The 15,220-nt window shown below is 36.5% G+C and overlaps 1 protein-coding gene across 2 annotated transcripts in view; it reads left to right on the forward strand.

Annotated features, from left to right (window-relative positions):
- LOC132916311 (dipeptidase 1-like) overlaps positions 1–15,220 on the forward strand; it is a 240,787-nt gene that overhangs the window by 208,477 nt on the left and 17,090 nt on the right. For both annotated transcript variants that reach the window (XM_060976204.1, XM_060976203.1), the window contains exon 2: positions 7,513–7,842. In XM_060976204.1, the coding sequence (XP_060832187.1) occupies positions 7,513–7,842 (330 nt within the window). The remainder of the gene's footprint in view (positions 1–7,512; positions 7,843–15,220) is intronic.

Genomic DNA, 15,220 nt, shown 5'->3' on the forward strand with positions numbered 1-15,220 from the left:
ACCTATCTTCGTTAACTGTTCTGTTACATAAAATAATGTTATAATAATGTAATAATATTTATTATAATATTACAATATTATTACAATATGTATTATAATATTATTAATATTCTTGATCTTTAGAGTCTTTCAAAACCTATCTTCGTTAACTGTTCTGTTACATAAAATAATATTATAATAATATAATAATATTTATTACAATATTACAATATTATTACGATATTTATCATAATATTATCAATATTCTTGATTTTTAGAGTCCTTGAAAACTTATCTTCATTAACTGTTCTGTTATATAAAATAATATTATAATAAATATTGTAATAATATATATATATATAATGCTCATTGCAATAAAAAAATTGCATCTACTGAAGAATTACACAAAGCACAATCTAAGTTTAGACGATTCGGTATTGGATAAAGATCTATGTTAACGGATTTACTGTCGAGAATAGAAGAGAAAATGTCTTCTCAAACAACGAAGACAATTCGAAATTTTATATCTTACCCATATTCCCGTAAGAGCGTAAGAAATTCGAAAGATCGCTCTCTCAGGCTTGCAACTTAGGAGATAGTAGAAAAGCGTATGTTATATCAGACGCAACAATGTTACCGCAGTCTGGCGAGTAAGTAGCGCAAGTTCCCGTTTGGTCAGATACTAGATACCACTAAACGACGCTGTTCAGCACTCCAGTGTTTCTCCTTCTTTCGTGTATGGTATCTAACCGTGTTAATCCCTCTTGTGTATAAAACGACTAGTGTACTCAACGCTCTGTATTCTGTTCGGATTTTACCCTTACTATTTTTATATTCTACTATTTTACTGTTACCAGTTTACTATTGCTATTAGCAGACCTATATGACATTTCTTTTTCATCTAGTATCCGTTCTTCGAATGATCTACGAATAATTGTATGTAAAATTTATATTAATTAAACAATTCAGTGACTTCGAAGATTGATTCAGATATAGAAAAGAGATATTTTTAACTTTAAAATCGTATTAATTTGATATTTTTAAGAAGATGTAGAATATTTATAAAGATAGTTATCTGAAGAAATATCGAATATAATATTTTTATAATAATTAATTAAAATAATTAATTTAAAATAATTTAACATTTTTAAGTGCTGATAGATTGCCATTGTAAATATCGTTTCATATTTGTACAATAATTATAAGAATAAATATTGTACAATAATTTCATATTTTAATCTTCTTCGTTTTATTTTATTAATTTGTCATTATCCTTAGTAATTATTCTATCGTTAGTTCGAGCACGTGATTCTTATAATTTTGTGTTTTTCTAAATGAAATTTATGGTAAAAGGTGTGAGATTGCGAGATAAAAAATTTCCTTCGCGCGTTATTAATTTGAAAGTTTTGAAATAATAACAATCCTCGGGATAAATATTATTTAATAAATTTTCTTTCTACCAATAAGATATCAGTTTTCAGTATTTTCTACGATGCAACGCAATTTCTCCTGGATTTACGTTCTCCACAATTCGGTGTAGCGAAGCTTCATTCTATCGAGAGAAGAAAGCTGAGAGCGTTGTTGGAAAAATCTGTTAATGGGGGTTTACGTGTGTGTAACTATGAGACCTTCCTCTCAGTGTTTAAATTACTATTTCTTCTTTGTCGATTCCATCCGGTCTCAACTTGGGATGCATTAAAAATGGAAGTTTGTCCTCCACGTAAACGAATTTGGACAGGTGATCTTCCTTTTTAATCAAACTACTTCGATCGATCATTCTGTTGGCAAGAGGCAATTCGTCATTTCTTTGACGAATTGCCAGAGGTGACATGATCTTGTTTGACGAACAACGATGCGAAAATCAACCATATACTCTGCTCCCGTATTTAACGTGCAAGCACGTATCGTAAATTAATTCACAATTATGTTCGAACGTGTCCCGAAATCTTTAGATCCAATCAAGTGAACAGATTTTTTTAACCTTTTATACTTATTTTGTCAAAATATATTGTAGGTTCTTTATTTATTAATTTATTTAAAATGAATTAAACAGGTGTTGGTTAAACAGGAAACGATGGTTATTTGACGTGAACTAAATGCATTAACGTACTGTAATTAAGACAATTAATTAATTTACAACTCTCGTCACCACGGTTCTAACGCTCTCTCTCACGTGGACCACACTCTCTCGACAACACTAGCAACACTGCCTACCTGATTTCTCGATTCACACTCTCTGGCTTCTCAACTCGCACTCTCTGACTTTTTAACTGACTCTCTCCGACTTCTCAACTAACACCGTTAATTCGTCTTTCTCCCTTAGCATCCCTTTGTCTTTTGCTTAGCCCCACCACGCGCGTGTTCCGCAACCGCTCGTGGCCAGGCTCACGCAGGGAAACTATTCGATCGAAGGACCGACGATACATTGATGGGCCTGTCGGCACTTGGGCTTTCTCGCGACGTTGTTTATGATTCACGCGATATCTCTGAGACCTTTCGTCCACGATACTACAATACGTTAATATACATGTAATAACTTCTTCTAGTTTGACAGTGTCACACACTCAAAAAAACCATCCGCTCAGTAACCAGGTAGACCGAAAACCCTGCATGCCACATCTGTTGAAACAATAACTAGAAAGGCCCCTCCAAAGGGACTAGACCCTCGGTAGAAGGACCTTCCTAAACCAGCGCTAAAACAGTCCGTCGTAGCATCTCGAGTCAGTCTGTTCTAACATTACGAACCACGCTGTTGTAACCGTCACTCTGTCAGATTTCTGCAATAAATCTCATTGTCGCATACGAAGTTCTATTTTCTTGACCCTATTCGTGAAAGAATCGTTTCGTTCGAACCGCGACACGAAGAGATCGCCGGCGATCCGTTAATTTCGCGATCTCTTGTGTCTCCGACGTGACAACAGCAATGTAACTTCATCAAGTAGATGACCAACCAACCGTAACGTTATCGTGAATTTGTATAATAAATTCGCTTTTTATTATCGATAAATCAAATAAATTTATTATCAACCGTAGAAATTTTTGTCCTTCGATTTGAATAATTTTATATCTTTCCGAATCCTTATGACGATCATCGGTGATAGAAATTTCCTTCTAAACGTTATCGACTTACAGGATCTCTCAAAATTTGCTTGCCCGATCGGTGAATTTTCACTTGCCAAAGAAATTCTTTCGAAATAGTAGCTTCTTTGTGGATTATTGTTAGCCAGGATATCTTGGTCAATTAAAAATATCTACGTTATCGGAAAAATAATGAAATGGAATTACAGAATTACTAACATGACGGAATTAATAATAGTCGCTGCAACTCTATTTCGCTTGATTCTGAATAGCGAATATAATACAATTAAATAATCATTGGTAATCGCGGATGATAATAATGGTCGCAATTCCATCGCTCTCGGTTCGCCGTAACAAATGAAATTAAACAAACGCGAATACTCTAAAGATAATAATCATCGTTATAATTTTATTCCTCTCGGTTCTCAATAACAAATATGATAAAATTACACAACCACTAACAAACTAATCATATCGAAATATCGTTATAATTTAATCATCGTCGTTGATAATCATTACGATTCTATTCCTCTCAATTGTCGATAACAATTGGGATAAAATTAAACCATCGCTGTTAAACCGAAATCAATAATAATCGTTACAACTTCGTTTCTCTCGGTTCTAAATAATTCCATGAAAAAAACAGGATTTCCCTGTGTTCGATCGAGGACCGGACAGAGGGCAGAATAATTGGAAAGGAAAGATAAAGCGATCCCTTTTTCTCCATCGTGCATTCTGACGTGCTTTGAAAAGCTCGTACCTTGAACAGACGTTCCGCGAAAAGGAATTCGTGCTCCTTTGACGAGGATCATAAACTATTCAGCTCCTGCAGCATCGCGATGACAGTTCACCGTGTCCCTGGGAATATTTGCAACTCACAGGATGAAACAGTAAATTATTTCTGGACGAAAACATCAAAGCTTTCTCCGGTCCTCTTCAGCTACCATTGCTCACCCTCAGCTCTTTGGATATCGCGTTCCTTTTCTCTCTTTAGAGAATCCCTGGCTGAGAGTGCGCACGACATCCCCAGTTGGATTACGTTTTACATCCAGTTGGATTATATCGGCGAGGTACATTTCCGGCCGCTATTATAAAATCTCTGTATTCAGATGGAAAGTAACGATCGAAGCATTTTATTGTCACTCGAGATATCTTTGAACGTGACGTACGGATTCGTTCGTTGAACTGCCATAATTTAGACTCGGCATTAAATAACATTAAATCCACGCCCTCGACATCTTCCCGACATCGAAAAATCGATTACTACAAAAGAAATATTCTGTTGCGAATTATCGACTAAAGAGCAACCGGTCAGGTCAAACCGATCGGTCGATATCGCGTACCTTGAACGAACTAACGCTCAAGGTGGAGGAGGTTTAATATATTGAGTGTTAGAGTAATCCAGCACTGTGTTGAACTTGTATAAACGTAACGTGTGATGTGATACACGGCGGTGGTAAGATCTTGTTGGCAGTGAAGTCTTTCACCCCTATGGTACGATGTCTGATGATGAATCGTCCTTCTACGTTGCTAATTCTCCTTACCAGCCGTTGGGTTTCGTCTGTCCATTGTCACGTCGGAGACAAAAGAAATCACGAAATCGATAGATCGCCGGTAATCTCCTCGCGTCGCAGTTCGAACGTTTCACGAATTTTTTTTTTATTTGCGTTTAATTTACAATCAATTCTCGTAGAGAATTTTAAGTAAATATATCTGGCGTGGTACTATGACACGATTAATAAGTGTTGTAGTATGTTTGATTCTGCTTGAATCTAGTGCTTAGGTCTAAGGTGTAATGTCTTTTTAGCCTGCGGATCTGCTCCGACGCGTCGAGTAGTTGAGTAATTAGAGGGTTTTGGTGGTTGTTAACTCTTGTGCTGTGTCTATTGCTGAATTTGGATATTTCTTCTTTGACCGTGGGTATCTTGAGGTCGTGATGTATCGTCTCGTTGGTGACGTACCAAGGTGCGTCTATCAGGGATCTTAAGGTTTTCGATTGGAATCGTTGGAGAATTTCTATGTCGGAATTACTCGCTGTTCCCCATAGTTGGATTCCATAGGTCCAAACAGGTTTTAATATGGCCTTGTATAATGTAATTTTACTTTGAAGGAAATTGAACTTCGTATACGATAGTGGAATTTATTATATAAATCCAACAGAGTGACGGTTCATAGTGTTATAACAAAATAATGTGTCGAGCGCTAATTTAGGAGGGTTTTTATATCGAGGTTTTAGCCCCTTTGGAAGGGTTATCGTCGGCTGTGTATCAGAGGCGGCTGTTTCGTTACTGTCTGATTATCGTTCCGGTAGCTGTAGTACGCAGGATGTTTCGTCTACCTGATTACTGAGCGAGTGGCCTTCTTGAACGTCACACCATCGCGTCCTTCCGGCTGGTCCTTTCCAGGGCTTTTTTACCAACCTCGGAGTCGTTAGGTCTCCAGCTCGGGGAGGACATGCAATTCGGAATTTCCTAAAGAAGGGAATGGGTCTGTTCGTGCCATAAACGGACGACCACTCAAAATTCCGAACATATTCAAATTGAGCAACTTTCACGATCGCAAATTTTAATCTACGATTTATCGTCGATATATGATTATTGGAAAGAAAAATACATGTTGTTAAGACATTTATCGCATGTTTCCATAAGGTATCAGAAAGAGTTGGATAGACATTTGCGAATATCGGCATGCACTCTGGGATTTCATTTTCGGTTTGACCGTCATAACTGCGAGTTTAGCTGGTCAATCGCTTGATTGAACCATAGTCTGGATTTGGCTGAGGTTACGACCGAGAAAGATCTTCGATAACCGAATCTCAGGATCGATGAAGCTCTAATCAAGCTGATTCTCGAGTAATGGAACGGAAGGGAGTTTGGCAGTAATTGGGCAGAAGTGAAATTAATTAGGACACGTTTATAGAAGCGTATTCGGACGTATTTTTGATGATATCTGGTGCGTACTGTTAGGGTTTTCAGCGATAACGTTATTCGTTTCGTTTCTTCGCATTGTGTTTTTCATCGATAAGTATTAAATATGTATTTGAACAATCCTTTCGGCAAGAAATTAATTATTATAAATTTATTAATTCGTTCATTTGTGAATTAAATTTGTCTGTTAAATTGTAAAATTTCTTTAATTATTTGTTTTATTTCATTTTGTATTAACAGACCTTTAAACGACAAATGTTTCAATGTTATCAATTTAATCGAAGAAATGTAATAAACTATATCTCTGATACGTCATTTTTTCACGTTCTTCGTAACAAATCGTCCAAGCTAAAATGAGAAAAGTTTATTTGCCAACGTCAGAGGAATTAAGTAAAAAACTTATTCTCGACTTGGTATTTATGGCTCGTACGATTAGCTACAGAACCGTCCCTAATGGCAGTCATAAAACCATGATCCGCCAGTAAATTGTTAGAATCATATGGCCCAAGTTTGCCTGGAAGGATCCCAAAACGTAATTTCACCTCGCTACTGGAAAAGACGTCGAGGGGGTAAATTCTTCATAACTAATGGAATTTAAATTATGTATATGTGTCTACATAGCTATATATGTATTCGTTCATTCGGTAACTGGGAAACTTTCAGCCTCCGTAACTTCGAAAATATTCACATTTTTCACACGCGTTATATACACACATATGTAAGAAACGTGATATCAATAAGTATGTCGTTTAATATTCCTGTTTAATTTCTACTACGTGATTTAATCAAACACCTTCAATATAAAGGTTTCTAATATCTTTAGATGTGCAAAAATTCTATATTTTTAAACCTATATCTTCATATATTGTATTTAACAGTTTTCCAGGTATCTGAAATTTTCACTCTTCAAAAATTGTATTTTTTTTTCTTCAGCCTTTGCAATATTCTTCTTAACATCATCTCCAATTATTTTTGACGTTCGGATTGTTTCAGTATTATTTATTCACTGTGAATGTTTATACGAGTTCAGGTTTCTCTATGTACGACTAAAGAAATAGAATTTAAATGAATATTTCTTTCATTTTTAAGTACTGTAATATATATATTTATTAAGGACAGAAAGCGTAATAGTTTTAATTGACAGAGTTCTCCAAATTTCGCTCTTTTGCTATTGTATTTGTTACTCTATCACATCGTATGTATTCCATTCAATGATTTTTTTAAAAAATACAACGCGTCCAAAGTTACGATGTTTTACAGCTGACACAAATTCTTCTTTCACAGTTTAAATTCCATTTTTCTAATCGTACTGGAAAAACATAAGAATTTCTATAGATTATTCGCGATCTATTATCATCCGACACCAAAAGCTCCAACATTCCTCTGACTGGGAACGAATCAAACATTCAAATATTTTCCTCCGCCCACGGAATTCCACAACCTCCGAGCTAACTTACTATTATCGCAATTGTTGAAACGTTCTTCGATAATTGCCGACTAACCACGGATAATCGAACCGGTGTTCCAGTGTGGCGGTCAGAGCGGTGTCTGGACAGCAAGCGTGATCATACTGTCAATCGGAAGCTGGGTCGGGAAAGTTGGCCCACGACCAGCCGATGGCGAGACTGCACACCTGACATCGCCCAAGGAAAGGTTGGAGACCGTGCGGCAGGTTCTTTCCGAGGTGCCTTTGATCGACGGCCACAATGATCTTCCCTGGAACATTAGAAACTTCGTTCACAACCAACTGGCCGAATTCGATTTCGACAAAGATCTACGACAGGTCGCGCCTTGGAGCAAGAGCGCCTGGAGTCAAACTGACTTGGTTAGGCTACGTCAAGGCATGGTCGGCGGTCAGGTAATTATCTTAATTACAAATAGCCCGATTATTCATGGACGATGGTTAATAATTACGATAATGTCAATAATGGCTACGAAAGATGTTTGCACACCATTGCGTCTATTATGGCATTAGAAGAACAGACCTAATTAGTTAGGTCCAAGCACGTTGAATTTTGTATCGTTTTGTAGCAGTCTCGTGTGACTATCGAAAATTTCATACTACGAAAATGAAACGTAGAGCCTGATTAAAATACGCTTAATTGGAAAATTAAGCTCAATAATTTCGTAGCCACTGTGATATTACGTTAGGTATTTCATTTTGAGCGTTTCAGGGACCGAACTATTCGTGTCTCTTGCCTGCTCCATTCTGCGTATATTATCTGCTTCGGTTTGGTGTATTTTTGAAACAATTTGATCAAACGAAGCGACTGTTATTGACACAATGAAAGGATTTCAATCCGATTCGTAACATATCGATTTAACGCGTGATTCGTGAAAGTCGATCGAAATAATTTTACACGGGTGAAATTAAAAAGACGCGTGATAAGGATGATCGTCTTCCTTAGTCTTCGCTGATCCGCTCGAACGTTCGTTTCTGTTCACTTCTTTCGAGTGAATTATCTGGAAAAATAAAGATTGGAGAATTAAATTCTCGAAGCGGTAAATAAAGAAATATGTAAACAAATAAATATCAACAAACATAGCAATAAACGAATAGGGAAGAGGATTTAAGTTTAAAGTTCGACTCTTCTATTAGCCGAGCAACCAGTTCCCTTGCTCCATACTTAAAAATATCAAAGCTTAAAAATAGCAAGGTGTCTCAAGAATAAATCGATGTTTACCATATAGTTAAACACAGGGGTTACTTCGGGTTACTCGTCTGGGACAAGTTGAATGCATCGATTAACGTCACAAAGCCTTGGAAACTCGTCACGCTCGACCATGGTGCACAAACACGCGTACACGTTGTGTACAAGCGTACAGATTTACCCAGCAACATGCTTACAGCCATGTAACCAAGGAATTAAGGAAAATTAAAGGAGAAATATTTTCGCAGCACGTTCGCGCATATTTCTCTGTGAACTGGAAAACTTACGTGAAACGTAGGCAAAAGAAGGGAATAATAAAACAAGCCAGCTAGCCACCCCATGAAATTCGTTTAGTTGTTTATTTGAACAACTAGAAGGAACGTTGTAATTAATCAGCAGCCTCTTTCAGGGTCGATCTGCCTCGGTGCAAAACAGTTTTTCCAAACTTCCTCCAACTCGCGCGAACGATTTTGCTTGCACACAGTTTCGATAGTAGTTGAACGCTTGCCACGCAAAACTTTTACGTTCATATCGTACGTGTTGTATAAAACGTTTAAAAATTTTATTAGCATTGTAACGAGACAGGTAATCGCGATTATGCTGGTATTATTTATAACCAATCTGAAAATGTATATAGAAATTAGAGAAGATATTTGTTGCAAACGAATATGTACACTTTGGTACTTGATTTATACCGACTATATGTTAAATTTGATTGAAGTTCGGCTAAAGTAATTTTGTAAGAAATGTGGATCTATGGTGCCGAAATAATGTTGAAGGAACATTGAATATACACTGGGGTGTAATATTAAAATAGTAATATATTTATTACAAGAAGGATTTCTCACATATTCTTCGATTCACACTTGCACGCGTCTCCGCACTTTCTCTACACTCGACAGCTAACCGACCTTTTCAGATGCTTCTTAACGACTGCCAATCGTCCTTTGTCTCAACTCAGGCCTGGACGCGCTTTGACGCTTACACACACATTCACATGTACAGTGTAACTGTATCATCTTCCTAACACATTTAACGATGAATTAATAATTAAAGATTGTTACTATCTTCTTATGAAACCAGAAGACTATAAATTTAAATATTTTAATACTTAAGTTTGTGTATGTGCTATTTCGATATCGCTGCTTGTATTACACGTTGAAAGTTTTTCTATCGGAATAGGAGAATCTCCTTCGTTCAATTGATAATTCAGAAATGAAAAGCTTGTCGAGTAGGAAAGCGTTGCTAGAAAATTTGACGATTACACGCGCCAGTTTTATCGACTTGACTTGTTCGTATCTGTTCGAAAATGTTACCCTTCGTACTAGTTTTATCATAACAACATTTATCGTGTCTTTGCAAATATCAAATTTCCTCTGTGTACGTATCTCGCGTTGTACGAAACGAATTCTATGGAAATACGACGTTAGACAGAAATATTTCCTGCTATCGACTAGTAAAATTACGAGAAATTGAAACTTTTATGTAACGTTTGTGTATCGAATTCTGAAGCGGTTTAAGAGAAACGTAACGATAATTTTTAACGCTAGAACCAACCAAAATGAGTGGCTTTAAAAAATACGTAATAAAAGAATATTTGCTTATTTATTGATTTATTATTTTCCTACAGAAGCAATTCCACGTTATGTGGTACATTTTTGGTATTGTTAATCCATCTGGGACCATGATCCCTAAACGAGGATTGACACATTTATAAAATTGTAGAACCAGTGATTTTAACTTGTGTGGTATCGCTAGTGTTAGCATCTAGCGATCGATTCGGAATTTAAAAAATTTTAAAAACGTGTGGCAAGTTGTAGAAAACGAGGAAACTGGTTAATTGGGGTTCGATAAACAGATTACTCTTTTACACTTTGACAAGTACCAATTATTTTGACTTTTATTGGTATAAGTAGCCTCGATACAAAGTTATTTTCAGTTTGAATACATAAAAACAAAATAAAACTCGTTATATTATTCATTACACATTATTCATTACATCATTACGGAAACAAAATATAACACGAAGTAGAAATATTGTAATAAAATTGCAAAACCAGTCAATTTCACCGGTGTGGTAATTCCAGTGTTAATTCTCATCTTCGATACGCCTATAAATGGGGAAAAATAAGATTCGCGAAGAAGATTAGTAAAATACGTAATCGTACAAGAAGTTTATCCCCCGACCTTAATCCACCCTATAAAACAACCCTCTTTTGGCAAACTGTAGCTTATTATCGCCGATATCTCCCCTATATCTGGCGATAGCTTCAACGTTTTTTCCCCCTCGAGTTGGCTGATCCTCTGAACAGGGATCACCGACGTCAAACAAAAATTCTGATCGGATTATTTGCGCCGAGGATGTGGTTCCGTAAAACAAGCATAATCCTTTGGTATCGAGGCGATTTATCGGGACAGAATATCAAAGATATGGCGAACCAAACAGATTTAACGTATCGATCAGTCGTTGAATCTGAAGCTCTTGAAGCACGTTTATAAGCTCGATCGTGACTTGCGGTGCAGGCAGCAGGACGTTCGACCTTTCGCGTGTTCAACTTATTCGTCCGAAAGTGCGATAGGAAACGGAACGTTTCGTAGTTGAAGAGAACAGGTGGTTCGTATACACTGTGGCACGAAAATTTGCAATCGTGCGGCGTTTATTGTTAGCCGTTTGATCGTTTTCTAATCGTAACTAAGTTTTATGTTGCAGCATATGTTGGGTTGGTACGTTATAAAATATAAAATAAAGAGATATAAGATTTTTATATATATATTAGATTGTGCGAGAGGTTTCTTTCTCTTTATGAGGAAATACTAGACACACGACGGTTTTTGTTTTATATTATATCGTCGAATTACATGTGATCCATTTTGTTCTGGTGAGATAAAGACCGCGACATTTCACAGACTTGGTTTCAAGTTTGTGCGAAGGTGCAATGTTGTAAAAAACACGTTTACGAAAGAAAGACACTTTCCGGACAATCAAATATAAAATATTAATATAAAATTTTGACAGTTCAATATTTGATTAAATTTTAGTTATTTTTTATTTAGGAGGAATTATTTATATGTGTTATATCCAAAAACATTGGAACGTACGGATGCTGCAATGTATCGCTTACAGAGGAGGAATCGTTATTAAATCTTGCTAGTTATATAAAAACATTCCATTTGTCGTTGATGGGGTTTAACGGTTTTTATGTAATTTACAAAAATTGAAAGAATAAATGTATATTTTTATATGCTAGTAGTGTTTTTTTAATAATATCTTTGAATGGAGTAGAATGTAGTAGAATGACAAATACAATAACAAAAGAGCAAAATTTAACGAAATTGTGCCACGTGCCATATGTTTGGTACCATATATTTATTTATTGCAATATGTGCCCTTTTCTCAGAAAATATTGATCTCAGAACTAAAGTAGATTTTCTCTGTATGTAAAATTACTCTGCCGATTAAAATAATTACCCTTTCTGTGCTTAATGGATGATTAAAATTTGCAAAATGAATATTTAAAATATCGAATAAAACGCTACTGACACGTGTAACGTCAAAGGGAAAGTTGCCGATGAAATGTTAACGTACGCTATATCGGAAAATTCATAATGAATAGAGGAACACTGAAAAGAACAATGAAAAAAACCGCGTCCGGAATACTTAATTACAAAACCGTTTACCAGAATCTGTATGTCCACTTCATTAAATCCCATTGGACTAATTTCGCTCTAACAGAGGAACCATTACGATGAAACAGCGTTGCAAATAACCTTCCATGTCGATTGAAGAGAATAACTTCTATACCCTGCTTACCATTGGATTACCGTGAAAGTCTTTTGCAGTCTCGTTTGCCTACGCTTTAAAACCTTTCAGAGCTTAAAAGCTGTACGAAAATAAAAAGTAACGCTTTCAGTAATTACTACCAGGTATAATAAAAGCTATCTCGAGAATATTGCTGTATTACACAAAAAGAAAGGAAATTTTCAGCTGGATCGCATCGATAACAGAAAAAGATATTTTCTCCAAATATCCAGTTTCCTCTAAGATACAAATTTTCTTTGGTTCGTCTTTCGCTATTAATAAAAGCAAATATACACAGGATATATCGACACACGTGTTTACATATTCCTGTGAGTACGATTATTTGTAACATACGAAGTATCTTCGTTTTTCAACATCTGTCGTAAACTGACAAAACAAAAATTAAATTACGAAAAAATGTTGCGATACAACTTAATACTAGAACTACCACACCAGTGAAATTGAAAGGTTTTACAATTTTATTTTAAAATTCCTATTCCATGTTATATTTTGTTTCCGCAATGATGTAATGACTTTCGCAGCGATAACTAAAAGAATAATATAACCAGTTTTATTTTGTTTTTATGTATTCAAACTGAAAATAACTTTGTATCGAAGCTACTTATACCAACATCAGTCAAAATGAATGATACTTATGTTGGAATACAACGATATTACACGCATAGGCAAAATACACTTACACGGACACCTACACAGGCATTTAAACAGGACACTTACACAGGTCATACTCATTACTGTATAGAGAGTGGGGTTCAAAATATTTAAGGGATCATGGGTCACTACCTACGTCTAGTCTGAGAGTAGCTGGCCAACGATCAACAATCTCCATACGTTGTTAATTATATCACTCGCTTATATACATTTGCTTCTGTAGTTCTGTTTAATAAATATCACCGAATATTATTTCAACGTAAACATCGTGTCTTCCACAGATTATTAATCTTAACTTTAAGATTAAATTCTAAGAAAGAAGAACGAATAAAAATAGACAATTGTACAGTTTCTTTTAAAATTTCTTGAAAAATACCTGTATATCACGGCTCTAAAGTAAATGCAAACGCTTGTTTATTTATGATAGAGTATAATTCGTTCGCAAAATTATAAACTAGGAGACTCGGACGCTGTTCTTATTCTTGTTAGCTGTCGTACAATATTTATGTCGCGATAAAGTTTATTTATTTTTAAACCTCATTATGTAACAAAGAGCATTACCATTTAAGGAATACGTTGTTCTCGACTCGTTCAAATGTCAACCTACGCAGAAACATACAAAACGTTTCTCTGATTAATTCTAATTAAATTTCATATACTATATGATATATTTGTTTGTTATTTCACAGAAACCCGAAGGAAGTAGTAGATACATAATCTCTAATTAGTTTGCCATTAATTATCAATATTCGATACTATCGATACAAACTATACTTAGGAACGTGTACATAGAAAACGCTCGCAGTTTCGTACGAGCCATGATACGCAGAAGATGAAAATCGGAAATCGCTTCTACCTATTTACTTCTCCATTAATTAATAACATTTGGTATCGTTCATACGAAGCCACGAAATTATGGCCGCGCGATGTTTACGAACGACAGAGTACGTTAGCATAGAACGTTTGGAATTTCGCGCGAGACAGCGTGCAAAGGGCAGAAATCGGAAAGACGGTCGACGCAATATTCGTCGTTCGGTGAGAGCCGTTTCAAATCCGGCGAGCAACGTTTCAACGCAGCGAGCCGGATATCCCCGGGAGCGGCAATATTAAGAAAGACAAGGCTGCCGCGAGATGACACAGAAAACGTTGCTTTCTTCGCCAAGGTAACCGTGTAACGCGACACACATAATGAAACACACGGGAACGATAGTGTGCGCTAGCTGGCGAAACAGAAAACGGCCCGATATTACGTTGCACAAACACGAGCAAGCCCGATATCATCCCTCTCTGCGGGTTGCGCCAGCGTTTTCCACCGCAAGCTCGTTACCGGTTCTCCAGGTTTTCTGACTGCTTCTTTTTACGTAGCAGCTACCTAGCCGGTTGGCTTTCTTCCTGCTCGGCTGTTTCTCGTTTTTCCTCTTCTCCTTTTGCCACGTTCGCTCTGGATATGCCATTACCGCGCCACCCAGCCGAGCATTCGTCGCAGCAACCAACGATCCTGAGAATCGTCAGCGGAATCGCGACGCGTGACCCCACCTACGATACCTACGATGGAATTTAGAGAACGAGATTGTACGATGTTTCGTGGTTTAGTTTTCCACTCGGTTGAAGATAGTTTGCGTTTTAAGAGACAACACGAACGATCAACTGTCGAGAATAAGAACGTTAGGATAAAGCAGGTTTGCTAGAGTCTGGCAAACTGCAATATTAGTATCTTTGCTACAATTAGTTTATTTGCAATAAATGGATTAAATAGATATTAGTTAACACGTTCGTCGCCCAGCGTGATTCGGCTAAGTTTCCTGCGGAGCCCAAATCCAACCGCCGGTACGCAGAACGTAAATACAGCAGGAATTTATCGTTTATGACTTGCGATTCATTGTTTATCGCCTTCGATTCATTATAAAGAAAAGATTATTTATTTCTGAAATGGAGAAAGCGATAAGTTATCCAGCTAGAGTATTCCGAGGGATCTCATGGCAGATATCTCGGATCTTTCATTTAGTCGAGAAACATACTTGTGAGACGTACATCGGTGATTTTTACCTCCTCAAAATGTTCGGTAAACAGCGTGAAAATATATTTGAAAGTGAGGAGAGTAGCGATGACGGAGT

This window comes from Bombus pascuorum, chromosome 2 (genome assembly GCF_905332965.1).
Source record: "Bombus pascuorum chromosome 2, iyBomPasc1.1, whole genome shotgun sequence".
NCBI classification, from domain to species: Eukaryota; Metazoa; Arthropoda; class Insecta; order Hymenoptera; family Apidae; genus Bombus; species Bombus pascuorum.